This window comes from Capra hircus, chromosome 11 (assembly GCF_001704415.2).
Source record: "Capra hircus breed San Clemente chromosome 11, ASM170441v1, whole genome shotgun sequence".
NCBI classification, from domain to species: Eukaryota; Metazoa; Chordata; class Mammalia; order Artiodactyla; family Bovidae; genus Capra; species Capra hircus.
Genome location: NC_030818.1, coordinates 87,484,421 through 87,509,182, shown reverse-complemented (window position 1 = coordinate 87,509,182; position 24,762 = coordinate 87,484,421). Strand labels below are relative to the sequence as shown.

The 24,762-nt window shown below is 37.1% G+C and overlaps 1 protein-coding gene across 2 annotated transcripts in view; it reads right to left on the bottom strand.

Annotated features, from left to right (window-relative positions):
* YWHAQ (tyrosine 3-monooxygenase/tryptophan 5-monooxygenase activation protein theta) overlaps nucleotides 1,770-24,762 on the bottom strand; it is a 31,279-nt gene continuing 8,286 nt past the window's right edge. For both annotated transcript variants that reach the window (XM_018055677.1, XM_018055678.1), the window contains exons 3-6: nucleotides 6,473-6,596; nucleotides 4,512-4,675; nucleotides 3,786-3,881; nucleotides 1,770-2,849 (exon numbers count right to left, since the gene is read on the bottom strand). In XM_018055677.1, coding sequence (XP_017911166.1) covers nucleotides 2,790-2,849; nucleotides 3,786-3,881; nucleotides 4,512-4,675; nucleotides 6,473-6,596 — 444 coding nt within the window. In that variant the 3' untranslated portion in view covers nucleotides 1,770-2,789. The remainder of the gene's footprint in view (nucleotides 2,850-3,785; nucleotides 3,882-4,511; nucleotides 4,676-6,472; nucleotides 6,597-24,762) is intronic.

The following is a 24,762-nucleotide window of genomic DNA, read 5'->3' as shown; positions in this document are numbered from 1 at the left end:
CAAGATCCAACCAATCCATCCTAAAAGAAATCAGTCCTGGGTGTTCATTGGAAGGACTGATGTTGAAGCTGAAACTCAATATTTTGGCTATCTGACACGAAGAGCTGACTCATTCGAAAAGACCCTAATGTTGGGGAAGATTGAAGGCAGGAGAAGGGGACGACAGAGGATGAGATGGTTGGATGGCATCACTGACTCTGGACAGGAGTCTGAGTAAACTCCGGGAGTTGGTGACGGACAGGGAAGCCTTGTGTGCTTGCAGTCCATGGGGTTGCAAAGAGTTGGACATGACTGTGCTACTGAACTGATCACATTTGTGCTTAAAATAGGCCCTAAAATATTTTTGAAAGGTTTCCTTAACGCCATTAAAAACAAAACAAAACAAATCTATTTAAGTGACTAGAGTTCTGATCTTCTCAAACTGTTTTATTAGAATTTTTACACTTTACATGGGCTTCCCTACTTTTTATGGTTTTAAAACTAACATTCTCTACTCATGAACTTGTAGACATGAATGTAGTCTACCAATCCCATCCCAAAAAAGTACTGTTCTTTCCCAATCTAAGCTCTAATAATCACAGCTGAATGTTGGAAGAGAATCCCTAATGCTTCGATTCTGGATAATCAGCATTAATATGCAATTCCCCCTTTATTATTTCCAGTTATTAAAACCTAAATGACATTTTAAAGGGAAAACTGTCAATTAAAAAGTTCTAACTACTGGGGAATACCTTGGCAGTCCAGTGATTAGGACTCTGAGCTTCCACTGCACCAGGTGCTGATGTGAACCCTGGTCAGGGAACTAAGATTCCTGCATGCCACACAGCGTGGCCAAATAGATAAATAAAAAGAAAAATTCTAACTACAAAATAGATGTAACATTTAGATTTTCTGAACTATCTCAGAAAGTAATTATAAAAGTTAAGAAAGCTCAGTGTGGCTTCAAACCTTTCCTCTACCCCAACTGAGTTCTCTGCAGTATTCTATAAATATTCTCTACACATCTGGAGGTAATACCATTGCCTGGGCCTACTCTTAAAGATGTTCACTTCTTCTGCAGCAAGGAGATAATCTGGGACTAAGCAGCTCTTTAAGAAGGAAGATACTTTCATAACTCACTTAAGTAGTGGAGTGATTACTTTATTTAGTACTTACAACTTGGACTGATAACTGTCCTATTCAATTCTGTCTTTTCATTTTCCCTCAGAAAACAAATAAAGACTATGACTTGTTTCATAGTCACAGATTATTTCCTGACTTTAAATTCTCAGGCCAATACTCAAGACAGGCTAGTATAATAGCCATGGTGATACTATAAAACCAGAATTATTTGGAATTCATCAACAGTACAACTGTTTACAAAGAGAATCATTTGAAAACTAAATGTATTCTTAAGCTTTTAACATTCTGCTGGAATATCCACTGAAGCATAATTCTAACACCAGCCAAGGCACTCACAATCACTTAATTTTAACTTGTCTAGTTTTTAAATGCCCACTTTATTTTATAATTTACTAATATCCTATACATCTAAGGAAGAGAGTGAGTGTCCACAAAACAGATCTGAGGTAAAACACCAACTCAGAAGAAATGCAATCCAGCTTTACACAGGTCCAGGCTCCCCGAGACAAGTGATCACAACACAGAAAACCGGGCAGCACCACTCCATTTCACAGAAGCAAGAAGGGAAGCAGCAACAAACTTCAAAAGGCAGTACACTCATCTGTCCCTTAAATGTGAATACGCAAGTGTTACAAAGCCAGAGTAAATGGTTTATAAAATGTACTTTTATTTTATGTTACTCTGCTGTTACATAGGGCATAACATTTTCACAAGGCTTTTTTGGGACTACAGTCAATGATTAGCAACATACAATAGTGGTCCAACTCTCTAAATAACAATCACTAGACAAACTGGACACCCTCTCACATGTGCACAAATCTGCATGGAAAAGTACTAATGTTTTAGACTGGACTGTGTGCTTTTTTTCCCCCTTTCTAGTGTATTAAGAAATGACATGCACTTTAATTTGCCAAAAGCAATGGTTGTATTCTGGCAGCAACATGCTACTTCTATTACATAGTAAAGTGAATACCAGAACTACAAAGGCAGGAGGTGTAAGTGAGTTTTTATTGGGAAGGGAAGTTGTCAACTTAAACAGCAGCAAATGAAGAGTGAAGAAGGAAACTCCCTGTTGTCACAGATACACAAGACCTCCATCACATATGATACAGGAGGCATTTAAATCTGTGATCCCCCAGCCCCAAAATGTAGAATGCTTTTCCATTCAATCTAATACTTCTGGATTCCTACTAAAAAGGAATACATTAAGAGGATGGAAAAGTTGCTTACTGAAAGGAAATCTCTGAAGAAGAGTAAGGGAGGGAATGTAGAAATTAAGAAGTTATGTAGAACACTCTTTAAATTGTAATTAGCTACATTTTCATATCTTCACAGTAATACAAAACACAGTCACTTGCAGAACTGGTTCAGATTACTTAAATACCAGATACATTTTTAGTCTTCTACATAAGTGTTTGGAAGTTACTTATGTTTGTATGAAATGAAGCTATTAATACTTTTCTACAGCAGTAACTGCACACCAGGAAGGCTAAGACAAACACAAATCAAGGAATGGAGTTTTCCCAAAGCTGCAGTGTGAAAAGACTATAAACAGTTGATTCCATACACATGAATGGGTTTCTTTGCTATAGGAAATCCAAATGGAGTAAGGAATGGAGATGAGTAAAAAGGTTTCAAGGGGAACAAAGGCGACACCCTGTATGCACTCAGTTTTCTGCCCCTTCTGCCGCATCACATTCTTCTCCTGCACTGTCTGATGTCCATAACTGGAAAGGAAAAAAAAAAAAATCACAATAAGTTACTATTTCTAGATGACAATTATTTCAGGTCCACTTATAAAAATGTATTTGTGAGAGCAGTAAATTATTCAAATAGAGACTATGACTAAGATTGAAGTTTTATTTCTCAAAACCCCAAATATCATCAACTCTTCCCAAAGCGTATTCTAGGAGACCTTTCACTGTATATTTGCAAAGTGATATACTGAGAACATTTTTAAAGCTTACTGTAATATCAGTCAAAAAGAAGGTAACTAACATCCTTAGAATTTAATGCTCTTTCAATTCCTGACAACTCAATGCTATTCTTAAAAAGCATTACTGAAATATAATTTATGAGTAATAAGGCCAAAAAATTTTTCTAGCAGAAGAAAAAGCATCAAAACTGTGGCAAGGGGAGGGGCCACAGGAGAACTACATTTATATTAAAAGGTGAATTCCTTCTTCCACATTTTGTCTAAGATGTTGACATACCAAATTTTCTTGAACCTACAGAAGTTAAGTAAAACTCAACCTGTACTTTTTTCTCCATCAGTTTTTCCTTGATGCCCTTTCTATACAAGAGGCAGGGTGAAAAACTAAAGAAAAAAAAACAAATTAAAACAAACTCCATATTAACATAATTTATCAACATGTTCATACCAGTGTAACAATAATGTTATGAGTCCCTAAAATCTTGGTGTATTTTCTCAGGAAGGTCTTGATAAAATGCCTATTCAACTGCCTACAAAATCTGCCTACGAAAGAGTTGTCCTATACAAAATACTAATGTGTATTTAACATTTCTGTGTAATTTTTATACATCTGTTTCCTAAGACTAGGTGTAGTTCTATTATAGCTTCCCCGGAAGACAGAGAGCCTGAATAGATATTGACACTTTTGTCCCTAAACAGGAAATGCAAATGAGAAGAAGGGGACGCTCACTGTGAGGTTGTCTCTCAGCAGCTGCATGATGAGGGTGCTGTCTTTGTACGAGTCTTCATTCAGTGTGTCGAGTTCTGCAATAGCCTCATCAAAAGCCTGACAAATATCAATATCCATGATGAGCAATACTCAACATCAACACAAACTGATACTCTATGATCACAGACCATTTTTATGTAATATATGAACAGCCACCTTACTTTCTGTTATCCATTAAAAACAAAACTCAAATCACTTTCTCAGATTCTCAACGTAAGAATTTTTGATGACTTGAAATTTATAAAGATATATGTACTTAGTTACGCAAGCATTTCTCAGTTCTTTCATAGGACAGAGAGCACAGTAGCTATGCCCAATATATTTCTTACAAATAACAACTAGTATTTATTTGCCAAAATCCCTCTGAATGCATCCATTTTAAAACACTTTGAGGAGTACACAGATTCTAGTAATCACACCTGGTAGGCATTACTTTCCGACCCTCTACGTTTCTTTCATACTTTTTTGGTTATTCTGACCAATATGCTCTTTAGACAGATCTTACTGCATACAACCAAAGCTGGGAGAGTATAGTAGTGGTAGGTCTCATGATGGTAAGAAAAAGGAGGAGATAACCAAATAAATGTAGGAGAAATCATACCTGGCTATCCAAGTAAAACGCCTAGAAATTAACACGCTTGCTATCTCGAATAACTTAAGGAAGGTATTTCTGGATGCACGTCTTACCGTTTTAGCCAGTGTGCAGGCCAGTTCCGGGTTATTGAGGATCTCATAGTAGAACACAGAAAAGTTAAGAGCCAGCCCCAGCCGGATGGGGTGTGTGGGTTGCATCTCTTTCTTGCTTATATCGAAAGCCTCTTGGTAAGCTCCTTGGGAATTATCTATCGTTTCTATGAAGGGGAAAAAAAAAAAAACAAAATAAAAAAGCATGGTACTGAAAATATCCCATCTAGTATACAGTCACACCATTTACACACGCTACTAGGTTGGTAGAACCAGTCTTCGCTCTGCAGCATTCTTTTGAAACCACGGTAGTAAATCCACAACATTATCTTGTACCAGGTTATTAAAAAAACACTAGTTTATAAGGCTGCTTGCCTATACTCAGCTTAGTTTAAAACAACATCTACACAACAACAACAAAAGAGCCTCTATTTTTGTGACTTATCTGTAAAAACAATACTGATCCTTGGTTTCAAGATATATTAATGTGAAAAGCAATATAAAAGTGCCAGTATATAATCACAATCTGATCTGAATTTGATGACTGGCTTAATAAAAATGTCACCTTCCTGAAAAAAAAAGTTCAGGAAATACTACCAACATTAATAAGATGATGTCATATCTTGAAAAGGTTAGCTTTTCTGAATGAGGCCGCCATGCCCATTACAAGCTCTAAAAAGCCTGACCTAACAGAAATTAAGTTATCCCTTTAGAGCCCGAATATGTGCTTTATTTTCTCCTCTGAAATGGCACATTTACTGATCTAAACATAGCTAGTATAGCCCTCACACTGAAGTAAGGAGCTTGCTCTCTGGCACATAAGGAGGTGCGCGCAATGAGAGCACTGAGGTGTCTCAGTTTCCAGACTGTAAATACAGACTATTTATAAGTCCCAGATTGCTGGAGTGTTCTACATTTAGGACCAGAGAATCCCAATAAACCAGCAAGGGTTAGACCAGTTAACGCTGGGGCTATGGCCCAGTCTTCAAAGATATCCCTTGATGAGCTGACATTTATAAATGCTCAGTCTGTGCAAACACCTGTCACATCCCAGTTTGCTTATCTTTGTGGCAATAGAAATTATACATTGGTGAACACAACAGTTTAAGTGTACAGACTCTGTTACAGCAAAGTACAAAAGTTTTCTCTTCCTATCTTCAATTACACTGATATAGGGGATAGTAAAACTCACATTTACTTAGTAACTCTTTGTAGAAAAGAGAAGAGGCTGTAACTACCATTTTCAGGGGCATGCCCTTTTCGGATGGGGTAAAATTAGGAATAAAATAAACTAATTGAAAAGAAAAATGAGTTATGTGATACTTGTACCTAAAACTTCCTTGATAAATTTAGCAGCAGGCACATACATAACATACTATAGTATACTCAACTACCAATACTCCAGAGACTGAGTTCACTACTAATAAATTCACTTCGCCTTTTTTAACAGTCAAGTTAGGAAATTTGGTTCCTCTTTTCCCCATATCTCTGCTTTCTGTGATAAATTATATACCAGCACTAATACTCTCATCTCATTTCTCCTCTGTATCTGGTTATGTGTAATTAGTCAATGTTATGAGCCCTCAAAACAGGTAGTAGAGTTAATAAATTAATGTGTCGAGCAAAAGAAGTAAAACGTCCTGGTTTTTTAGTATGTATGTAATTTTTAGTTATCTTAAGATACAAGATGCTGAAGACCACATGACATAACAGAATCACCCAAAGCACATGTAAAGAACTCTGGGGCTAAAAATATGGTGAACGAATTTCTAAAGCCTGAAAGATTACGTTTGTTTTTAATAATATCTTATCAGATTATAATCAGAGTTTATGAATTTTTCATAAAGAGCACATAATGTAAATTCATGACTGTATTTTCATTTTTGAGAACACAAGATAACATTACAAACTTATTCTCCCTTCCTTTTATATTTTAGCTTTACCCATAAACCGAATACACTTACGTTTCCGATCATCTCCACAAGCAACTTCAGCAAGGTACCGGAAGTAATCTCCCTTCATTTTCAGATAGAAGACCTTACTCTCTGGATTAGTTGCATTGGCTATTAAATACTTATCCAACAATTCCTGAAAGAAATAAGTTACAACATTAGGCACTAGTGAAAACAACTGCCACAGTAATTCACACCATACCACCCAGGACTGGAAGCATGGCTAGAAAGCAGGGGTCAGGTGGTTGTCATTAGTTGAATGCTTTGGGATCACAAGAAGTCATAATGGTAAAGCTGGATTACATCAAACACTAATTAGAAAGAGCCTGTCTGTCTACTGATCCATTCATTTAAGCAAGCATTTCCTGATACTTGGGCTTCCCTTGTGGCTCAGCTGGTAAAGAATCCGCCTGTAATGAGGGAGACCTGGGTTCGATCCCTGGATTGGGAAGATCCCCTGGAGAAGGGAAAGGCTACCCACTCCAGTATTCTGGCCTGGAGAATTACAGTCCATGGGACTGCAAAGAGCTGGACACGACTGAGCGACTTTCACTTTCACGATACTTGTTGGGTGCTAGGCACTCTACTTGACCAGAGGGGAAATAAAGTCCCTACCCTCAAGAGTCCACAGTCTAATAAAAAAAGAAGTGAGTACACCATTAACAGTGCAGCTCTTTAAGCACAGAGGGAATGTCTTGCTCTATTGCAGATGGTCATTGTTAAGACAGGCTTCCCTGGAGACAGAGTGTCTGACTTGTCAAGAAGTTAGAGAGGGAATGCAGCAGTTAGAAAACAAGGATGTGCAATCATTTTCGAGAGAGGAAATAAAATGTCTAAGACATCGAGTATGAAGAAGACTACAGTCCCAGAAAAAGTAAGTTGTTATGGCCTAGAGCAGGGCTACTCAGTGTCCTCTGCAGACTAGAGGCTCATCCAAAAAGCGGAGGAGTACAGGGGTCGAGGGGAAGAGCTCTAGAAACGTTTCGAGCAATACAAGAGTCATGTCCCTCATGTGAAACTATTTTTTTAAGTTGGGTTAATATTTAAGTATGTCTTTTTTTCCCTCATTTTGTATCAAGAAATGTCCGCTTGATCCAATGAGCCAGCGCCTCTCAAACTGAGGTATTTGTACAAGGTGCCCCTAGGAGTATTAAAAAGTCACAAAAAACAAACATGATAGATACCTTCTTGGACTATCAATTTTACTTGATGTTAAGTAATTTAAAAATCTTTCTGTAATAAAAAATATTATAGAGAATAAAATTATTTTAGAAATTTTAAAAGAGTAACACACTCATAGATTTGTTATGGGAGTAAAATCAACAAATAGACACTGAAGAAGTAAAAAATGGCTTAGAAAATACACCTTTAACTCAAGAACTTTCTTGTTTATCTGAATAAAAAGCACCTAAACAAAATGCAGTGATTATATGCATGTTACCTTGAAGGAAATAAAAACATTTTAAACCTTTAATGAAAAATATGTTTAGGTTAAAAAAATAAATTTTAAAAGGGTCTGAAGCTCAAGGGAAGTTAAATTTAGGATTACAGTTAAATTACCTAATGAAGCCCCAGAACCATATACATTATAAAAGTGGCAACTATCAAAAGTGTGGTTTACATCTGGAAAGCTGCTGGGCCAAGGCCGAAGCAACAGAAGGGCCACACCCAAACACTAAAGTCAACTGAAACTAAATGTTGCTTCTTAATTGAAGGCTCATGTTATGAGTTTTTTGTTGCTGGACATCACTAATACAATTTTAATAGTACTGAAACAAACTTGAGGAAAAACTCTTTCCCAGAATTGTACAAAATCTTACTACTGGAACTTATCCCTAGAATGCCATTTTTACATATCATGGATGACTTTTAACTTTAAAACTACATCTATGGAACACTGGAATTTAAGGGGTTTTTTCTGACAGGGGTGCAATGGTAAGACAGCCACAAAAAAGTTCTCTAAGTTTCTAAATCTCAAACTGACTCAGTCATCCCTAGTTTAAAAAAAAAAGTAAACCAAAAGTAGATTCTGAGAAGCAGTATCAAACAACGCCAACACAGTATTTCTACTGTGGGAACCAACACTGCTGCTTGCATCTGAACTAAGGAACTACAATGTAAAATGAAGCGCCTCTCAATTTTCTTTTTCTCCAAGTGAGATTCCACAGAGGATCTCCAAAACAGTGCCAGCTCTGGAAAAAACAGTACTTACAATCAGAAAAAGAAAAAAAGAAAGCTACTAGGAACATTTAAGACCTAGATCCCTGTGACTAAGTATGGCAGAAATGTGGGAGCAGGAGCTCAGAAAAGCCTGACTGAATGAGGATGTGGGGAGATGAGACAGAAACGTGATTCTAGCTCTCATCACCCCTCCATCACTTGAGCCAATGTGGGAATGCTCATGAGGACTGTCTTACTGACACACTGGCCTTCCAAGGATTCAGAAAGCTGCTAAACAGCTACTGCATTAGTGGTTACACAGCCACTTATTAAGCGAACTGTACACTCTTCCCTTCTAAAATGATTAACTTTGATCACTAGTTTGCATATAGCCATTACGTACGATTTACAGTGTTGGCTTTTATTAAGTGACTTGTGCATTACTTCCATCCTGGAGTTCAGCCAGGTCATGGTTCTTTGTCAGATGCCACTAGCTCTCTGTGAAGGAAACAACAGGTACAGAATAACTCTGTCTTTCCATGTGCTGTCAGCAGTAGCCATGCAGTTTTTAGCCCAATTAAAAGACACTGGATTCTGCTTCATGTCTTACCAAAATGATCATGGCTGTATCAGGTGTTATGCATACCAGTTAGTCATGATTAATACCACATAGAATAAAGGCTAAAAATACTTATGGTATATAGCACAGGTATACATTTTTTTGTAAAAAAAATAAATAAATAAATTATAAAAGACTCAATACAGGTTAGACAGTAAAAACGAAAATGACAAGTGGCTCCCTGGAATGAGAAAATCTTCCTAGATAAGGTCATTGGTAAAAAGTCAGTAAAGAGGAAGTGAATCAATTTTTAACATTAATGTATTTAAAAGTCCCTTCCACTAACTTGTTTCTGTCAATAAAACAGGCGATCCCTTTTGTAACTCTTCAACCAGCAAATTTTATGATCCTGGGAGGCTTGGAGAGCTAAATCGGGGTTCCCTACAGGGCTGAGTGTCACTTGACCAAGAGGCAGAACCAAGAAGTACATGCCTTTTTGAAAGACATGTGACTAAGTCAGTGCACTTACTACCCAAAATTACAGGATGTACTAGAAACAGAACATTCTAGACCAAAGAAACTCAAATAAGAGCAAAAGTCAGAGGAAATAATTTAAGCCATTATTATAGAAGTCGTTTCAGGAGACACTGACAGACCTTAGAATAAGCTTAATCTCAGAAAAATAGGATGGAAATAACAATAAAGACGATTAAACTGTCAAGAAATAAGTGATGCAAATTTAGTACAGTAACTAATTCCTCAACCCCATATCTTAGAGAAAAGGTTAGGAATAACGAAACTCCAATACTAATTCTATCTCTAGGAGTGGATTATTTTTACATACCATCACTTCAATTAACTTTTCCAAAGTACTTCATTAGGCTGCAGTGGTTAATAGTCTGTGGCATTCAACAAATATTTTTATCTTAAATTTACTTATAAGTGATTTGTTTTATAGACAAAACAAAACATATTCCTCACTATATAGTTTATACTTTATATATCAAACTGATTTTTTAAGTAAGCAAATAACCAATTAAGAATCTTAAAATACAAACAAAACAATTGACAGTAAATAAAAAAATGTTCTAAGCAGTTTCAATTTCCTATCAGCTTACTGAAATTCATTAAATAAAAACACTACTAATATGCTCAATTTCTAACTTCAGGGTATATATACTAGTCACTATATTTTTATCAGCACATTATCACAAAAGATTATTCATTCAACAAATATTTACGTGTTCAATATGTTAAACTATGTTTAACAGTTTAACACAGTATGTTAAACTGTGTTTAACAGTTTAACACAGTATGTTAAACTGTGTCAAGCTGTATCTTAACCACTCCTGTATGTGTTATTTATATAGAGAGAACCATTATGATAAATTTTACAAATGAATAAAATCACCAAGGAATCAAGAAACTTACACAAAGCCGTATAATTAATTAGATGGCACCAGAATCTGAAAATAAAGCTAGCATTCTAAGCACCACCCTATAAACAATGGAGCATATCTAACAGAGATAAGGCTTTGGCCTTAAGTTATTCAATTAGTAAATCAGCAAACGAAAGAATTAATATAGAGCAACATAACTGTTCAACAAATGGAACATTTATCTAAGCTACTTATCTAAACATTTATCTAACGCTATTTTTTTATAACATCCCAACTTCAAGAATTATATACAGTATAAAGAACCACTGACAAGTAGGAAGAATTAAGTCTCTAGAAAAAACTCTATTAGGTTTAACTCCAAGAGACCAAAATCAAAGCAAAATTCAATACTCAAGAAGTCATATTTCATCCAGGAAATTCTATTGGATTTTATAAACAGGCAGAGCGCATGGAGGAAGAAGACATTTCCAAGGCACAGGGCCCATGTCATAGGAAAAGGCACGACTGTACAAATAGGTAGAAAGTCACTTGAAGATGGGAAAATCTTCTTAAAACAAAAAGTAGAAAAAATGGCCCAAGATACCAAAGTACATTTTAAAAAGGAATCAAATTTCACAATATTCATCATAAATTTCAACTGAACCTCAGTGGAATGAATGCTGAACCAAAAATCTGGTTTTCCATCTAGAACAAGTTCCTTAATTTCTTCTACAAAATAACAGAAGTACTTTCTAGTTTTAATAATCTATGCTAATTCTAAGGTACTAAATCAAAGGAGCAACCTGGTAAGTAGAGCAACTTTCAGATAAAAATGTTTAATATTTTTCATTCACAAAATTCTGTAAATACGATATGTTAAACATTTAGCACATTGCCTACCACATAGTAAGATTCATTATTTGTTAAATGAACATTAACCGTGACATAGCAACATGGTAATGAAATCAATACAAAGCAAAAAAAAGTCACACATAGTACAGGGCTCAAAATGGCACAGGACTTTTCCTGAATTATTTTTCTAATTCTCTATTTTTATCAAAGTAATAATGTACAATCGTTAATTAACCAGCATTCTAAATTTTTTTTAAAAGTCCCTGTTTAACTCCTTCAGCAAATTCGTGTGTGTTTGTGAAAAATCATGATTTCATACTAATACATCCAGAATTCCAATTCAACCTCACAGGATTCTTCTTCCTTTACTTGGATCTTCACACAAAGTAAGACTCTGGTTTCCATTAAAATAATATGTAATACATGTCATCACCTGAAACTCAAAAGTGAAAAATAAACTCTCTCTCCCTTCCCTGGATCCTGAGACAGCCAGTTATTCCCCTCCCAAGGCAACCAGCACCATCATTTTCTTATACGTTCTTCCAAATATTTTATACATTTTAAAATCCACATACATTCCCATTCTCATGTTGGTCTACTATGTACATTGTTCTATACCTTGCCTTTTCCATATAATAATTCCTTTGAGATCATTCCCTACCCACATGTTTATAACTGTTTCTATAATATATAATAACACTGAAGAGCACTGTGTATGCCTACTATATGAGCATATCATAATTATTTAGTCTACACTGATGAACAATTAAGTTGATTCCCACCTGGTGATATTTCCAACAATGTACCAAATGTACACTTGATCCTTGGAAGAAAGATGTTGAAGTGTCCTTCCTCAGGCAATTATATAATTTACATCCCCACTAGCAATGTGTGAGTGTTCCAATTTCTCAGCATCCTTCTGAATCCAGGGTATTATCAAACATTTTTTATCTTTTCCAATCTAATAAGGAAAAAATCTTACTATAGTTTTATTTACAGTTTTCTTTAAACAGTATGTTTAAATCCTTTGCCATTTTCCCAATGAGTTTTTTCCCTTACTGTTATGTAGAGATATATGTTAACAAAAAGTCTGTTTTTCAGATGTAACTCATATAACTTCATGTATTCCAAGATTCTATCTAGCAATAAATTATATTAAATCAGACATAATATTACCAACATTTCTGACCCATAAGTTAACGACTGTTTGATTCTAACACAAATAAAATGTACAAGCAGAAGACTTAACTGAAATACAAGTCTGAATGTGTGTTTAGGTTCTGCCCACCTGACCAGATGAAATGATAACACATATTAAATGTGAACTGAATACTAGCATATCAGATTAAAAGATATACACACACCCCTCTCATTCACTCCTGTATGAAGTATTTAATAAATTTATAACTCATCACCTTAAATAGACAGGTAGAAACGTAACTTTCTGGTTGGGCAATACAGTGAGACCAAGCACTTTCCCTTCTAAAAATAATCAAAATGCTAAACAGAAATAGATAAAATAGAAGAAAAAATTATAGCAAAGTTCCAAAGGAAGAAAGGGAGATATTAAAGTGCTAGATAGGAAGATGAAGCAAAGTTAGAGCAAAAAGTAAAAATTTACAATACAATCACAACAATGTGTAGTGAGTAAGGACCCTAGAAAAACTGTGTCATTGCTGAGAAGTAGCAAGAAAGCTATTTCCTGGACTTCTGGGGGTTATGGGTGTAGTTTCCCATGAAAAACTAAAAACCAAACACGATCTGTGCAGGTGCTATTCAAATTTTTATCTCATATATGATGTGTGACTCTATAAGCTGAAAGTGTGCGTAAAACTGGGCCGTGGCCTACTGTGCCCAGCAGAAACAAATCATCAAAACTACTTCCATAATCCAAGGTACCCATGCAAGTTCCATAGGAAATACCACATTCAAATTTTTTAAAATAACAATACTAATCAAGGAACAGATACACCATGATGAAAGATCAACAAACAGACGGTAAGTACCCCAAAATTTAAATGAAACAGTGTGCATTAAAACATAAATATAAGAAAAATGTTTAAAACCCCTAAAGAATCCTTTAAGGATATATATTTTAGTATTTACAGATTAAATAGATGATGCCCAGGACTGGCTTCAAAATAATGGATGTGTGTCTGTGGGGATATAAAGAAAATTCATAATTGCCAGGGCAGAGTAATGTTACACAGGGAGTTTTTTTTTTGATTAAAACAACCAAAAATATTGGAGAGGAAAAAAAAAACAGAAGTCCAAAGATAGGATACAATAATTCAAAACCATAATTCAAAAAGATACATGCAGCCCAATGTTCACTGCAGCACTATTTACAATAACCAGGACACAGAAGCAACCTAAATGTCCATCAACAGAGGAAAGGATAAAGAAGTGGTACATATGTACAACAGAGTATTACTCAGGCATAAAAAGTAATGAAATTGTGCCACTTGCAGAGACGTAGATAGATCTAGAGACTGTCATACAGAGTGAAGTAAGTCAGAAAGAGGAAAACAAATACCACTTATATATGAAATCTAGAAAAATCATACAGGTCAACTTATTTGCAAAGCAGAAATAGAGACCCAGACATATGAATACCAGGAAGGGAAGGGAGGGAATTGGGGGATTGGGATTAACATATATACACAGCTGCTGCTACGTTAGTCACTTCAGTTGTGTCTGACTCTGTGCGACCCTAGGGACTAGAGCCCACCAGGCTCCTCTCTAGGCAACAATACTGGAATGGGTTGTTATGCCCTCGTCCAGGGGATCGAACCCAAATCTCCTGCACTGCAGGCAGATTCTTTACTGCTGAGTCACCAGCCCCATATATACACTACATATAAAATAGGTAACTAATGAGAACCTACTGTACACCACTGAGAACTCTACTCAGGGCTCTGTGGTGACCCAAGTGGGAAGGGAATCCAAAACAGAGGGGATATATGCATATGTAAAGCTGAATCATTTTGCTATACAGCTGAAACACACACAACATTTTAAAACAACTGTATTTCAATTTTAAAAAAGAAAAGCATCTTGGAGATGGAGAGAATTTTTTAAATTTAAAGAAAAAAAAAAAAAAAAGGACTTCTCTGGTGGTCCAGTGGATAAGAATCCACCTGCCAAAGCAGGGGACAGGGGTTTGATCCCTGGTTTTGGAGGATTCCACATACCTCAGGTTAAGTAAGCCCATGTGCCACAACTACTGAACCCTCACCTAGAGCCTGTGCTCCTCAACAAGAGAAGCCCCTGCAATGAGAAGCCCGTGTACTGCAACAAAGAGTAGCCCCCGCTAACCGAAACAAGAGAAAAGCCCAAGCAGCAACAAAGACCCAATGCAACCAAAATAAATTATTGTTTTTAAAGCAGTAAAAGAGAAGGCATGTTTGAAGAAACTCCTCAGAATGCAGAACAAAGAACCAGCAAGATGAAAAAAATGTGGATAAGTCAAAAAGATGCAAGACAATATGCAATAGGAATTCCAGGAGAAATTAGTATGAGGAAGAAATGTTACGTAGAGGTAATGGCTGAGATTCTTCCAGTTACTAGTATAAATAATCTTCAAAGTGGAAAAGCACACTAAATCCCCCCAAAAATAAAACAAAAATGAATTCATATGTAGACCAGCATGGGAACATTGAGGAATGTCAAAGACAAGAAAATTCTTAAAAGCAACCAGAGAAATGACACATTACCTATAAGAAAAGAAACTACAGTATGGCTGACAAGTTGATTTTTCATGAGAAAATAATCAAGGATCTTAAAAGTGAGGAGAAAAAACTGTCAGCTAAAATTTCATAACCAATTAAAATACCATATAAAAGCAAGTGCAAAATGAAGATGTTTCTAGACAAAGACAGAAGTTCCTGCTTAGACCTTTACTGAAGAACCCCTTTAGAGTTAGGAAGAAAGTAATGGAACAAGAGAAGTCACCAAGTAAGAGTAATACAGTAACTAAAATATATATTTTAGAGTAACTGGAAAATTCCGGGTCATAATCTATGAAAACAACTCTTCCAAAACTGCAATATAGATCATTACAAGATGCTGAATAACATCCACATGTGACACCTCATGTTTGCAGAGAACAGTATTTCAGAGTATTTAGAAGGCCAAAATTTCTTTCATATTAAGTATGTGCAGAGGATTGAGTTGGCTATTAAGGACATGTGCTTTCCAATCCTCTTTTAGAAGATTATCTAAATTTTTAAGGATAGTTAATGTGTTCCCCCTTGTTCAATCCAACAAGTGTCTGGCTTTAAGACTATACTTTGTATTATCATAGTTCAATCGGCTACTAGAAGGAAATATTTCACTAAGAAAATTATGGATCTCAAACATTTGAACAGCTCACCATCTATTTTAAGGTAACTGACAAGATGTGGATTCATTTTAGATATTTATTGGCAGGAATTTAGCCAATATTTATACGCTAATGCTCACAAAATCTGCCTTTTATCTAGCTAGGTAAATTACTTCCGTAGCTCCTACCTCATTTTACTGCAATTAATGACAATCCCCACTTTGCAGCCTGTTGTGAAGACTGAATGACTCAATATAAATTACTTACAACACTGCTTGGTACACAAATCTCCATCACTGGGCACCACCACACAAGTCTCTTTAAGCACCGGGCAGAGGGCTCCTATCTGTATTTATGGACACTGGGATGGGCCACTGGGACTTCACTCATCCTGAAACATTAAATTTGCCTTCCAAACACGATTTCCTATTAATTCTCCTCCCCTACTAAATTTTGCTTTCAGAAAAGCACTCCCTTGCCCTAGTTAGAAACCTGAGTGTTATCCTAGTGCTCCCTTGGCCTCACTCCCCTGATCAGTGATCAGTGAAAAGTTGCTCAGTCGTGTCAGACTCTTAGTGTCAGACTATACAGTCCATGGAATTCTCCAGGCCACAATACTGGCGTGGGTAGCCTTTCCCTTCTCCAGGGGAATCTTCCCAACCCAGGGATCGAACCCAGGTCTCCCATATTGCAGGCAGATTCCTTACCAGCTGAGCCACAGGGAAGCCCAAGAATACTGGAGTGGGTAGTCAATCCCTTCTCCAGCGGATCTTCCCAACCCAGGAATCAAACCGGGGTCTCTTGAACTGCAGGTGGATTCTTTACCAATTGAGCTACCAGGGAAGCCCTCATATCACTCCCCCGGCACCCCATATTTAGTCACCCAAGCCTATGGATATAGTATTTTCCAAGTCAAGACTTTAGAAACCTTCTTAAAGAAGCACAGTACATTTTGGAACATACATCTCCCCTCTCTTAACTATAAACCACTAAAGAAGACTTTTATTTCATCTAGAGTAACACACACACATACATACATACACACACACGTATTTGTAACAGTAAATTAGTAAAAATGTAAGATGAGTGTAATACGACAGTATGTAAATATACTTTAATAATAAGGATGAGTCAATCAGAATGAACAGTGCTCAGAGGCATGGAAACAGAAGAGGGATACAGACACTGAAGGAAAAGGATAAATATACAGTCATAATCAGGAAGTTGCTTACGTAGAGGGCCAACTATATTGTACTACATCATTTTATGTGACCGACTTGTATCTGCAGATTTTGGTTTCATGGAGGCTCCTGGAATTCAATCCCATGATACTAAGGGATAACTATTAATTTATAGTCTTAGGTGAGTGAGAATCCCAGTCAATCAATCCACTAATCCATGCCCTACCCAGGAGATGACAGCCATTAAACATGTGAGCAGCCATGCAATTTCTCATGTCATAATGCCACATTTCCTACGTAACTCCCTCATTATGACTTGATTCCTACGTGAGCCTGCCTCCTGAATGAGTACTTACTGGTCACACCACACGTACTTCAATCTTTGTGCTAGTTATTCCTCACTGTAAATGAATACTATCTGTTTTATACATCAGTTACATGAGCCTGATTATCACTGGATCTATCTATGAAAAATAGTTCCACCCTGATGTGTTTGAGTCAACAAGGCTGAAGGTCATACAATAAACTCCCAGAGGTAACGCACCCCCTCCCACCACTCCATCCACAATCTTACTTCTCTGCAGTGTCACATGGATGAGTATTCTTACATCTTTTGAAATATAAATAGCCACTATACTTCAATATGCCTTAAACAGAAATAAATTTATTTCTAAACCTGTTTTTATATTTCCATTGCTTTTCTACTAATCATCCCACCATCCCTCCTACCCACAGCTCATCACCACAACCTCTGATTTTTCACTCTCCATTTCCCACCCTACCACCAACTGTTCGGCCAATATTTTCACCTGTCCTCTCAGTCTCATTCCTATTTCTACTACCCAGAATTAACCATATTTCACTTCAACTAATCCAATAATCTAACTGATCTACCAGGTTTTAGGTTTTCTTCTTTCTCTAACCCATTTTATATCCTGCTGCAAGATTAATAAGCATAAATTCCATTCTGGGTATGTTAATCCACTGCTCAAAAAATCCTAACGGCCTGTTAAAGAATAAACTTAAAGCCTAGAGCACATGGTCCTCCAAGATTATACTCCAAACCTAGAGCCTTTGACTAACGTAAGTGAGAAGTAAGGGCTGATCCCCTCGGCCATCACAGCAGCGGGTGAAGCGGGGGGAGAGATCCAATTTCCCCAGTGTGCCATACGATATATGGCTATTCCTGTATGCCACAACACAAAGAAGCTGGGAAGCTCTGTCTCGGGTGACTGACATCCAAGACATATCCATTATTACTGTTCCTGCACTAGCAGGAGGAGCAGAGAATAGAGAGGTAGCTCTGAAATACAGTGGCACGCTAAGAAACAAAATAGTAGGTATGGGCACATGAAAAGACAAACGCTGTAAGTATATCTCCAGCACTATGCAGAGAAGATGGTCTTGGGTCTCTGAAGAGTATTCAAGTAGCAAGGCTGGACACAGCAGAGTTGAGAGTAACTAGTCATTAAGATCATCCAACTCCTGCCTCTTCTTGTTGGTTTCTGTGCTCATCAATCTTCTAATGCTAATTTGGCTTCTCCAATAAATTTGTCTTCAAGCAGTAAACACTGCTAGACAATGACTGCCTCACCTGTAGCTCTGGCAGCTCCCCTATCTGTGTGCCAATGAAGATCTGGAGACCATGAGTCCAAGGGGACAAACACCGGGCTGTAAGTGTACACTGCTATGTTGCTCATCTGGCACCCTAACAGACAGACCAACAAACAATTCTTCCTTATCTTGACCTGAGGGAGGGAAATCTGTGAAGAAGTATTATCAAGTCTTCATATCTCCCAATTTCTATTTACTAAAATGTAAATAGCTCTGGAGCATTCATGAATGTGAACATGCCATTCTGGGAGAAAGGGTGTAGACTAAAAACCACCTTGTATAAAAAGTGTTCAGACTTTTGAGATAGGATTCTAAAGTCACAAAAGATCTAAAATTCAATCAATGCTGGTTGAAATAGCTGTCAAATTAATAATCTAAAATTAATATGAATTAATGTGACATGATGACCTGTTATCATGGTCAGAAAATTAATATAGATTCCTCAGATCCAAAGGGATATGTGCTACTGTAGTCACAGTGAAAGTAAAAGAAGCCAGAGTGGTCCACGCAATTGTGTGGTTAATTATTTTTGTGGGCAAAAGGAAACAAGGAGCTAAAACCCAGAAGATAAACAGGGGAAGAAACAGAAAAAAAGAATTCACAGTTCTCAACAAAAAGAGAAAAACCTTTACTATGTCCCTATCCCCAATTATTTCTGAAGTCTTTCTCCTGGCCCACAGGCTGTTGAACATCCCACAACGCAGGCAAAACGAGCACCAGGGACAGCAGTACCGCTGCCAGCATCTACTGGAGCACAGTGGCACTTCTAGGGGCCCTTTTGTGAGGACAATACCCCTCTCTCCTCTCCTAAACAATGAGCACTTAAAAAATAAAAATCCTCTCTGGTAGAACGTTTGTCTTATCTTCCAACTCAGCTACAGAGCTGTTACAACTGCAGTGGTGAAGACACATAACAGAAAGAGTTTTAGCCTCAGACAAATGAGGTTTGTGTAAACTGCAACGTTAAAGAAAATTACGATCTTTGTCCCCTTACTTCACCCAAAGCAGCCGAGCCAATTCCAGATACTCTTAGAAACAAGTGTAGTGGCCAGTCCTTTGTCTCTGACCTGCTGTTTCTCCACGTTTTAGCAGCTGGATATTGAGTGGCCACAACAGTAAGATAGGAACGTTATCCTTTCACCTCAAAGTTCCCAACTCTCTGGCCAAAATACAAAGGTTTAGAAGGACAGTTTAGTACATACACTGGCAATACTAATACTGCTTTCCAATCTGCCAATGTGCATCAAAAACAATTACACAGGCACAATTTGCCAACTTTTACAGATCAGTGCTACCGAAAGAACCAAGGCAAAAATCAATGTCCATACTTCCTTCCCCTTAGAGAACCAAGAGACTATGTTAGCATCCAGAAACTGTGTTAGCCCCTGCAATTTGCAAAGTAAAACAAGACAAACGATAGTGAGAAAACAAGAGTGTTCCTTAAAAGGAAAAGAAAACAAAACAAAATGAACAGAACAGGAAGTCAAATCTTAGTTTGGCCGTAAGTAATCCAACTGGACAGACATCCTAAAAGAAAATACGTTCAATCAATTAAAAATAGGTCAAAATTGCCTTCCTAGCTTAGTAGATGGGTCAAGTTTTGCTATATCCTAGGAAAACTACCAAAAATAGATAGTAGCAAAGATACCAGTGTACTTTCACATGTGCTGTCTTTTGTGAGTCTATGCATTTCTACATTATAGAAATTACACAATTATTTGCAGGTTAACTTTTCCTTCTATGGCTAAACCACACCAAACGCACTCATCTCTGCAGCTGTATTATATACAACCCTCTGGTCTAGCCTTTAGTCTACAAAATCTATTTCAGGGCATAAAAAGAACAGGGTCAACAGGAATTTAAGCGGCCATGATAAGAAAATTAATCTGCACTGGCCACTAAACTTACATTGGTTACTGATTATATTCAACTGAACTACTGGGTACAACACAAAAAATAATTTTGAAAAATTATTAAGAGTAATCAAAAGAAACAGTAAAGATGAAGTCCTTGTTCTTACATACCCCTACAGCTTATCAATAATGATCTGACTTAGAGGAAGCCACAGAGTAACTCAGGACACTGTAAACTCCAGACAATATAGAATTGGGTCTCATTACTAGACGATGGGAAAGGAAGTATTATATCAACATAACAACTCATTCTTACACAGGGGAGAGAGTAAGAGCAATGCTAAGAAACTACACAATATAGGAGAGGACCATAGGTAATTCTATGTGGCTGGAACACAGAGGGAAGTGTTCTTTTCTCTCCCTTTATGCCAAGTCTTATCAAGCAATACCAATATACAGTAATAAATAGGGCTGCTCTACCTAGTTGAGAGCACAGACTCAAATGGACCAAAAATTGAATATAAGAACTAAGATGATAAAACTTAGATGAGAGCACAGATATAAATCTTTATGACCCTGGATTCCATAATAGTTTCTTAAATATATTGTAACAGGAGCACAGCACTCTAAGGAAAAAAAATGTCTTATTTCATCAAAATTAACAACTTTTGTTATTGAGCTCAGTCAATGAACCCTCCCCTACCTCTTTCCCAAAGTTGTTACTCTCGCCATCTTCTCTAAGTTGGTTCTCAAGTTTTTTTTCTCTACTCTAAATATCTTGGCAACTATGAGAAAGGTGAGGAGGAAATAAAAATTTCCAGGGTACCACTAGTAGTTTGATAAAAGACTCCCATCTCAATTTGTTCAGGAACATAAGTCACTTCAATATACACCATTTCCCATTTCCAATGTCAGTCCCTAGATGTCTAAATATTATGCAATTTTTTTCAAATGTATTAAAAGCTAAAATTAAAATCTTTAATTTTGAAAAAATTAAAAATTTCATCAAGAATCAAATACCTGGTCTCTGCAATTGGTACCCAAATAATCTAGAGTATTTTATGATCAAAAATGTATAAACCCTTACAATAACCATTCTAACCTCTTTACTAGTCCATCAGAATCCTGAGAGGGCAACATAAGCATTGAAAGCCTAAAAAACGTATTGCCAAATACTTGGAAATAGTACCAGGTTGAAAGATCGGAACACCTAATACGTATATGTTTGATTGCAGGTGTCTAACACTATAGTTTTTAAGAGTGAAGCTTTTCTGAGCTGTGTTCAAATAATGTCTGGTGGAATGACCAAAACAAGAAGGAAAATGGGAGTACTAAATATTCTAGATAAATAACAATACAAAGTCTGATTTAAAAATCAGTATCATTACAGTTTTAAAGCATTTCCACGTACTTTCCCACTTATTTCCCACAATCATCCTGACATTTACAAAGACAAATCTAAGACTGTCCTTTAAGAATAAAGCATTAAGATTAATAAGTATTAAGCATTTAATGCTTAACAAGCATTAAGATTAAATTTACATGGGTCATTACTGTCCTGTTCTCACCCTCCACACCAGTTTCTCTAAGTAAAGCTTGCAGCAAACATATAGGAGGATGTTCAAAGCTTTAAGGCAGTAAACTAACTGAGGATACTTTACGATATATATTTAGCACCACACTATGCCAAATCCATCTGGAGCAAAGCGTGCAGCAGACAAAAGAAATCATGGGAAGTGCTGTTCCTATGGATGGAAAGAATGTAAATGGATACTCAAGATCTGTGCAAAAGACAAGTTTCATTAAAATGCTTCAACCAACGCTGGCTATAACAGTGAACCTGACTTCCTATCTCCAAGAAGCCATTATCTACAAATTTCATTCATGCCAACTCAGCTTCTAGGCTGGGTACCAGGGAGTGAAATCAGATTAACCTTCCTTAACCATTCTAACATAAGGAGGCAGAAGCCATTCCACCATACTAGTTCTTAAGCAAGTTTTTCAGGAATTAACCAGGGATTCTTTCTTACTCAATATCTAAAATAAATTTTTCTTTATTATTAAGTTTGTGATTTTTCTGTCTCCAAATCTATACTCCTAGAATAATTTGGGGGGTAGAGGGACTGGGCAATGAGAAAGGAGGGGAAGGTTTTACAAATTTCATTATCACCACATAATCACAGCTACTCAGAAACCTGCTCAATCACACAAAATGATCCAAGAGCAGCAATTTTCGAAGTGTGTTCTGAGCACTCCTCTGTTCTTGTTCAGTTTCTCAGTCGTGTTCGATTCTTTGAGACTCCGTGGACTGCAGCACACCCGGCTTCCCTGTCCATCACCAACTCGGGGAGTTTGCTCAAACTCATGTCAGTGATGCCATCCAACCATCTCATCCTCTTTTGTCCCCTTCTCCTCCTGCCTTCAATCTTTCCCAGCATTAGCGTCTTTTCCAATGAGTCAGTTCTTTACATCAGGTGGCCAAAGTATCGGAGCTTCACCTTCAGCATCAGTTCCTTCTAATGAATATTCAGGGTTGATTTCCTTTAGGATTGACTGGTTTGATCTCCTTGCCATCCAAGGGACTCTCAAGAGTCTTCTCCAACACCACAGCCCAAATGCATCAATTCTTCGGTGTTCAGTCTTCTTTATGATCCAACATCCATACATCACTACTGGCAAAACCACAGCTTTACCCAGACGGACCTTCATCAGCCAAGTAATGTCTCTGCTTTTTTCTGAGAACTCTGATCCCTCCTCCCATTTTTTTGAGTGGGGTGGGGCACAAGCACAAACCGCTTTCATAATACATATTAAGATACTATTTGCTTTTTTACTGTCATGCTCTCACGAAAGGAGTTTTCCACAAGCTACAAAAGGTGTGATACAACAAATAAAACAATGCCACTATTCTCAATTTTCTTTTTTAAAAGTGTTATTATTACACTTATATGACATATCTAGAGTTGTCAAATTCAGACAAAGTAAAATGGTGGTTCCTGGGATGGGAGAATACAGAGTTAGTGTTTAATGGGTAGAGTTTCATCTGGAGAAGATGAAAAAGATCCGAAATGCTGGTGATGACTGTACAACAAAGTGAATGTACTTAATGCCACAGAACTGCATGCTTAAAATGGTAAATCTGACATCAGGTATAAGTGAAGTCACTCAGTTGTGTCCAACTCTTTGTGACCCCATGGACTATAGCCTGCCAGGCTCCTCCATCCGTGGATTTTCCAGGCAAGAGTACTGGAGTGGGTTGCCATTTCCTTCTCCAGGGGATCTTCCCGACCCAGGGATTGAACCCAGGTCTCCTGCATTGCAAGCAGACTCTTTACTGCCTGAGGCACAAGGGAAGCGACATCAGGTATATTTTACCACAACTGAAAAAAAAATACAAGTAACGTTAATTTCTAATGTGTTTATTATTCTAAAATGGGTTATAAAATCTTCAGTTTAAAATTTTAATAATGTAAATACCTATAGGTATAATCTACACAAACAAAAGATTTTAGGTTCCACAATTTTTTGTTGTTGCTGTTCCAAAATATTTTTAAGTTTGTGCAAAGGGGTCTTAAGACCAAGAAGTTTGAGAACCACTGCACCAGAGTTTAGCCAATTATGTAAGTCTTTCATTGCATTCTTTACCTCCATTAATCTACTTAGCACTTACCACCAAATAAAAGCAAAAGCAATGGTGCAGAGTCTATCAGTCCAATCTTCTAAGTGGACAGCAATACCTTTCCATAGGTTCTCCTATCTCGAGGTCAACAAGACATGGGCTTCACTGTTTTGGGTTTTTTTTTTTTTCTTTTTTTGCAGTGTTAAGTATTAAAGGCATTCAACCACAGCCATGTAGAATATTATACCGCTAACATATGGCAACAGTGAGCACCTACTTACCCATTACCCATATCTTACAATTAACCTTTGACCAAATTACTTAACCATGCTGCTAAGTCACTTCAGTCGTGTCCAACTCTGTGTGACCCCATAGACGGCAGCCCATCAGGCTCCCCGTCCCTGGGATTCTCTAGACAAGAACACTGGAGTGGGCTGCCATTTCCTTCTCCAATGCATGAAAGTGAAGTCACTCAGTCGTGTCCGACCCTCAGCGACCCCATGGACTGCAGCCTATCAGGCTCCTCTGTCCATGGGTTTTCCAGGCAGGAGTACTGGAGTGGGGTGCCATTGCCTTCTCCCTACTTTACCATATATCTATACAATTCTATTTGTTTTTGTGTAAACTGAAGGTATCAGTATGTGACTGTCACTAACCAATGTTTATTTTCTTTTGAAGTAAAAATTTACATATTACAAAATGTACAAACATTAAGCACAAACCTGCCAAGTTTCCACAAATGCATATACATGTGTAACTCA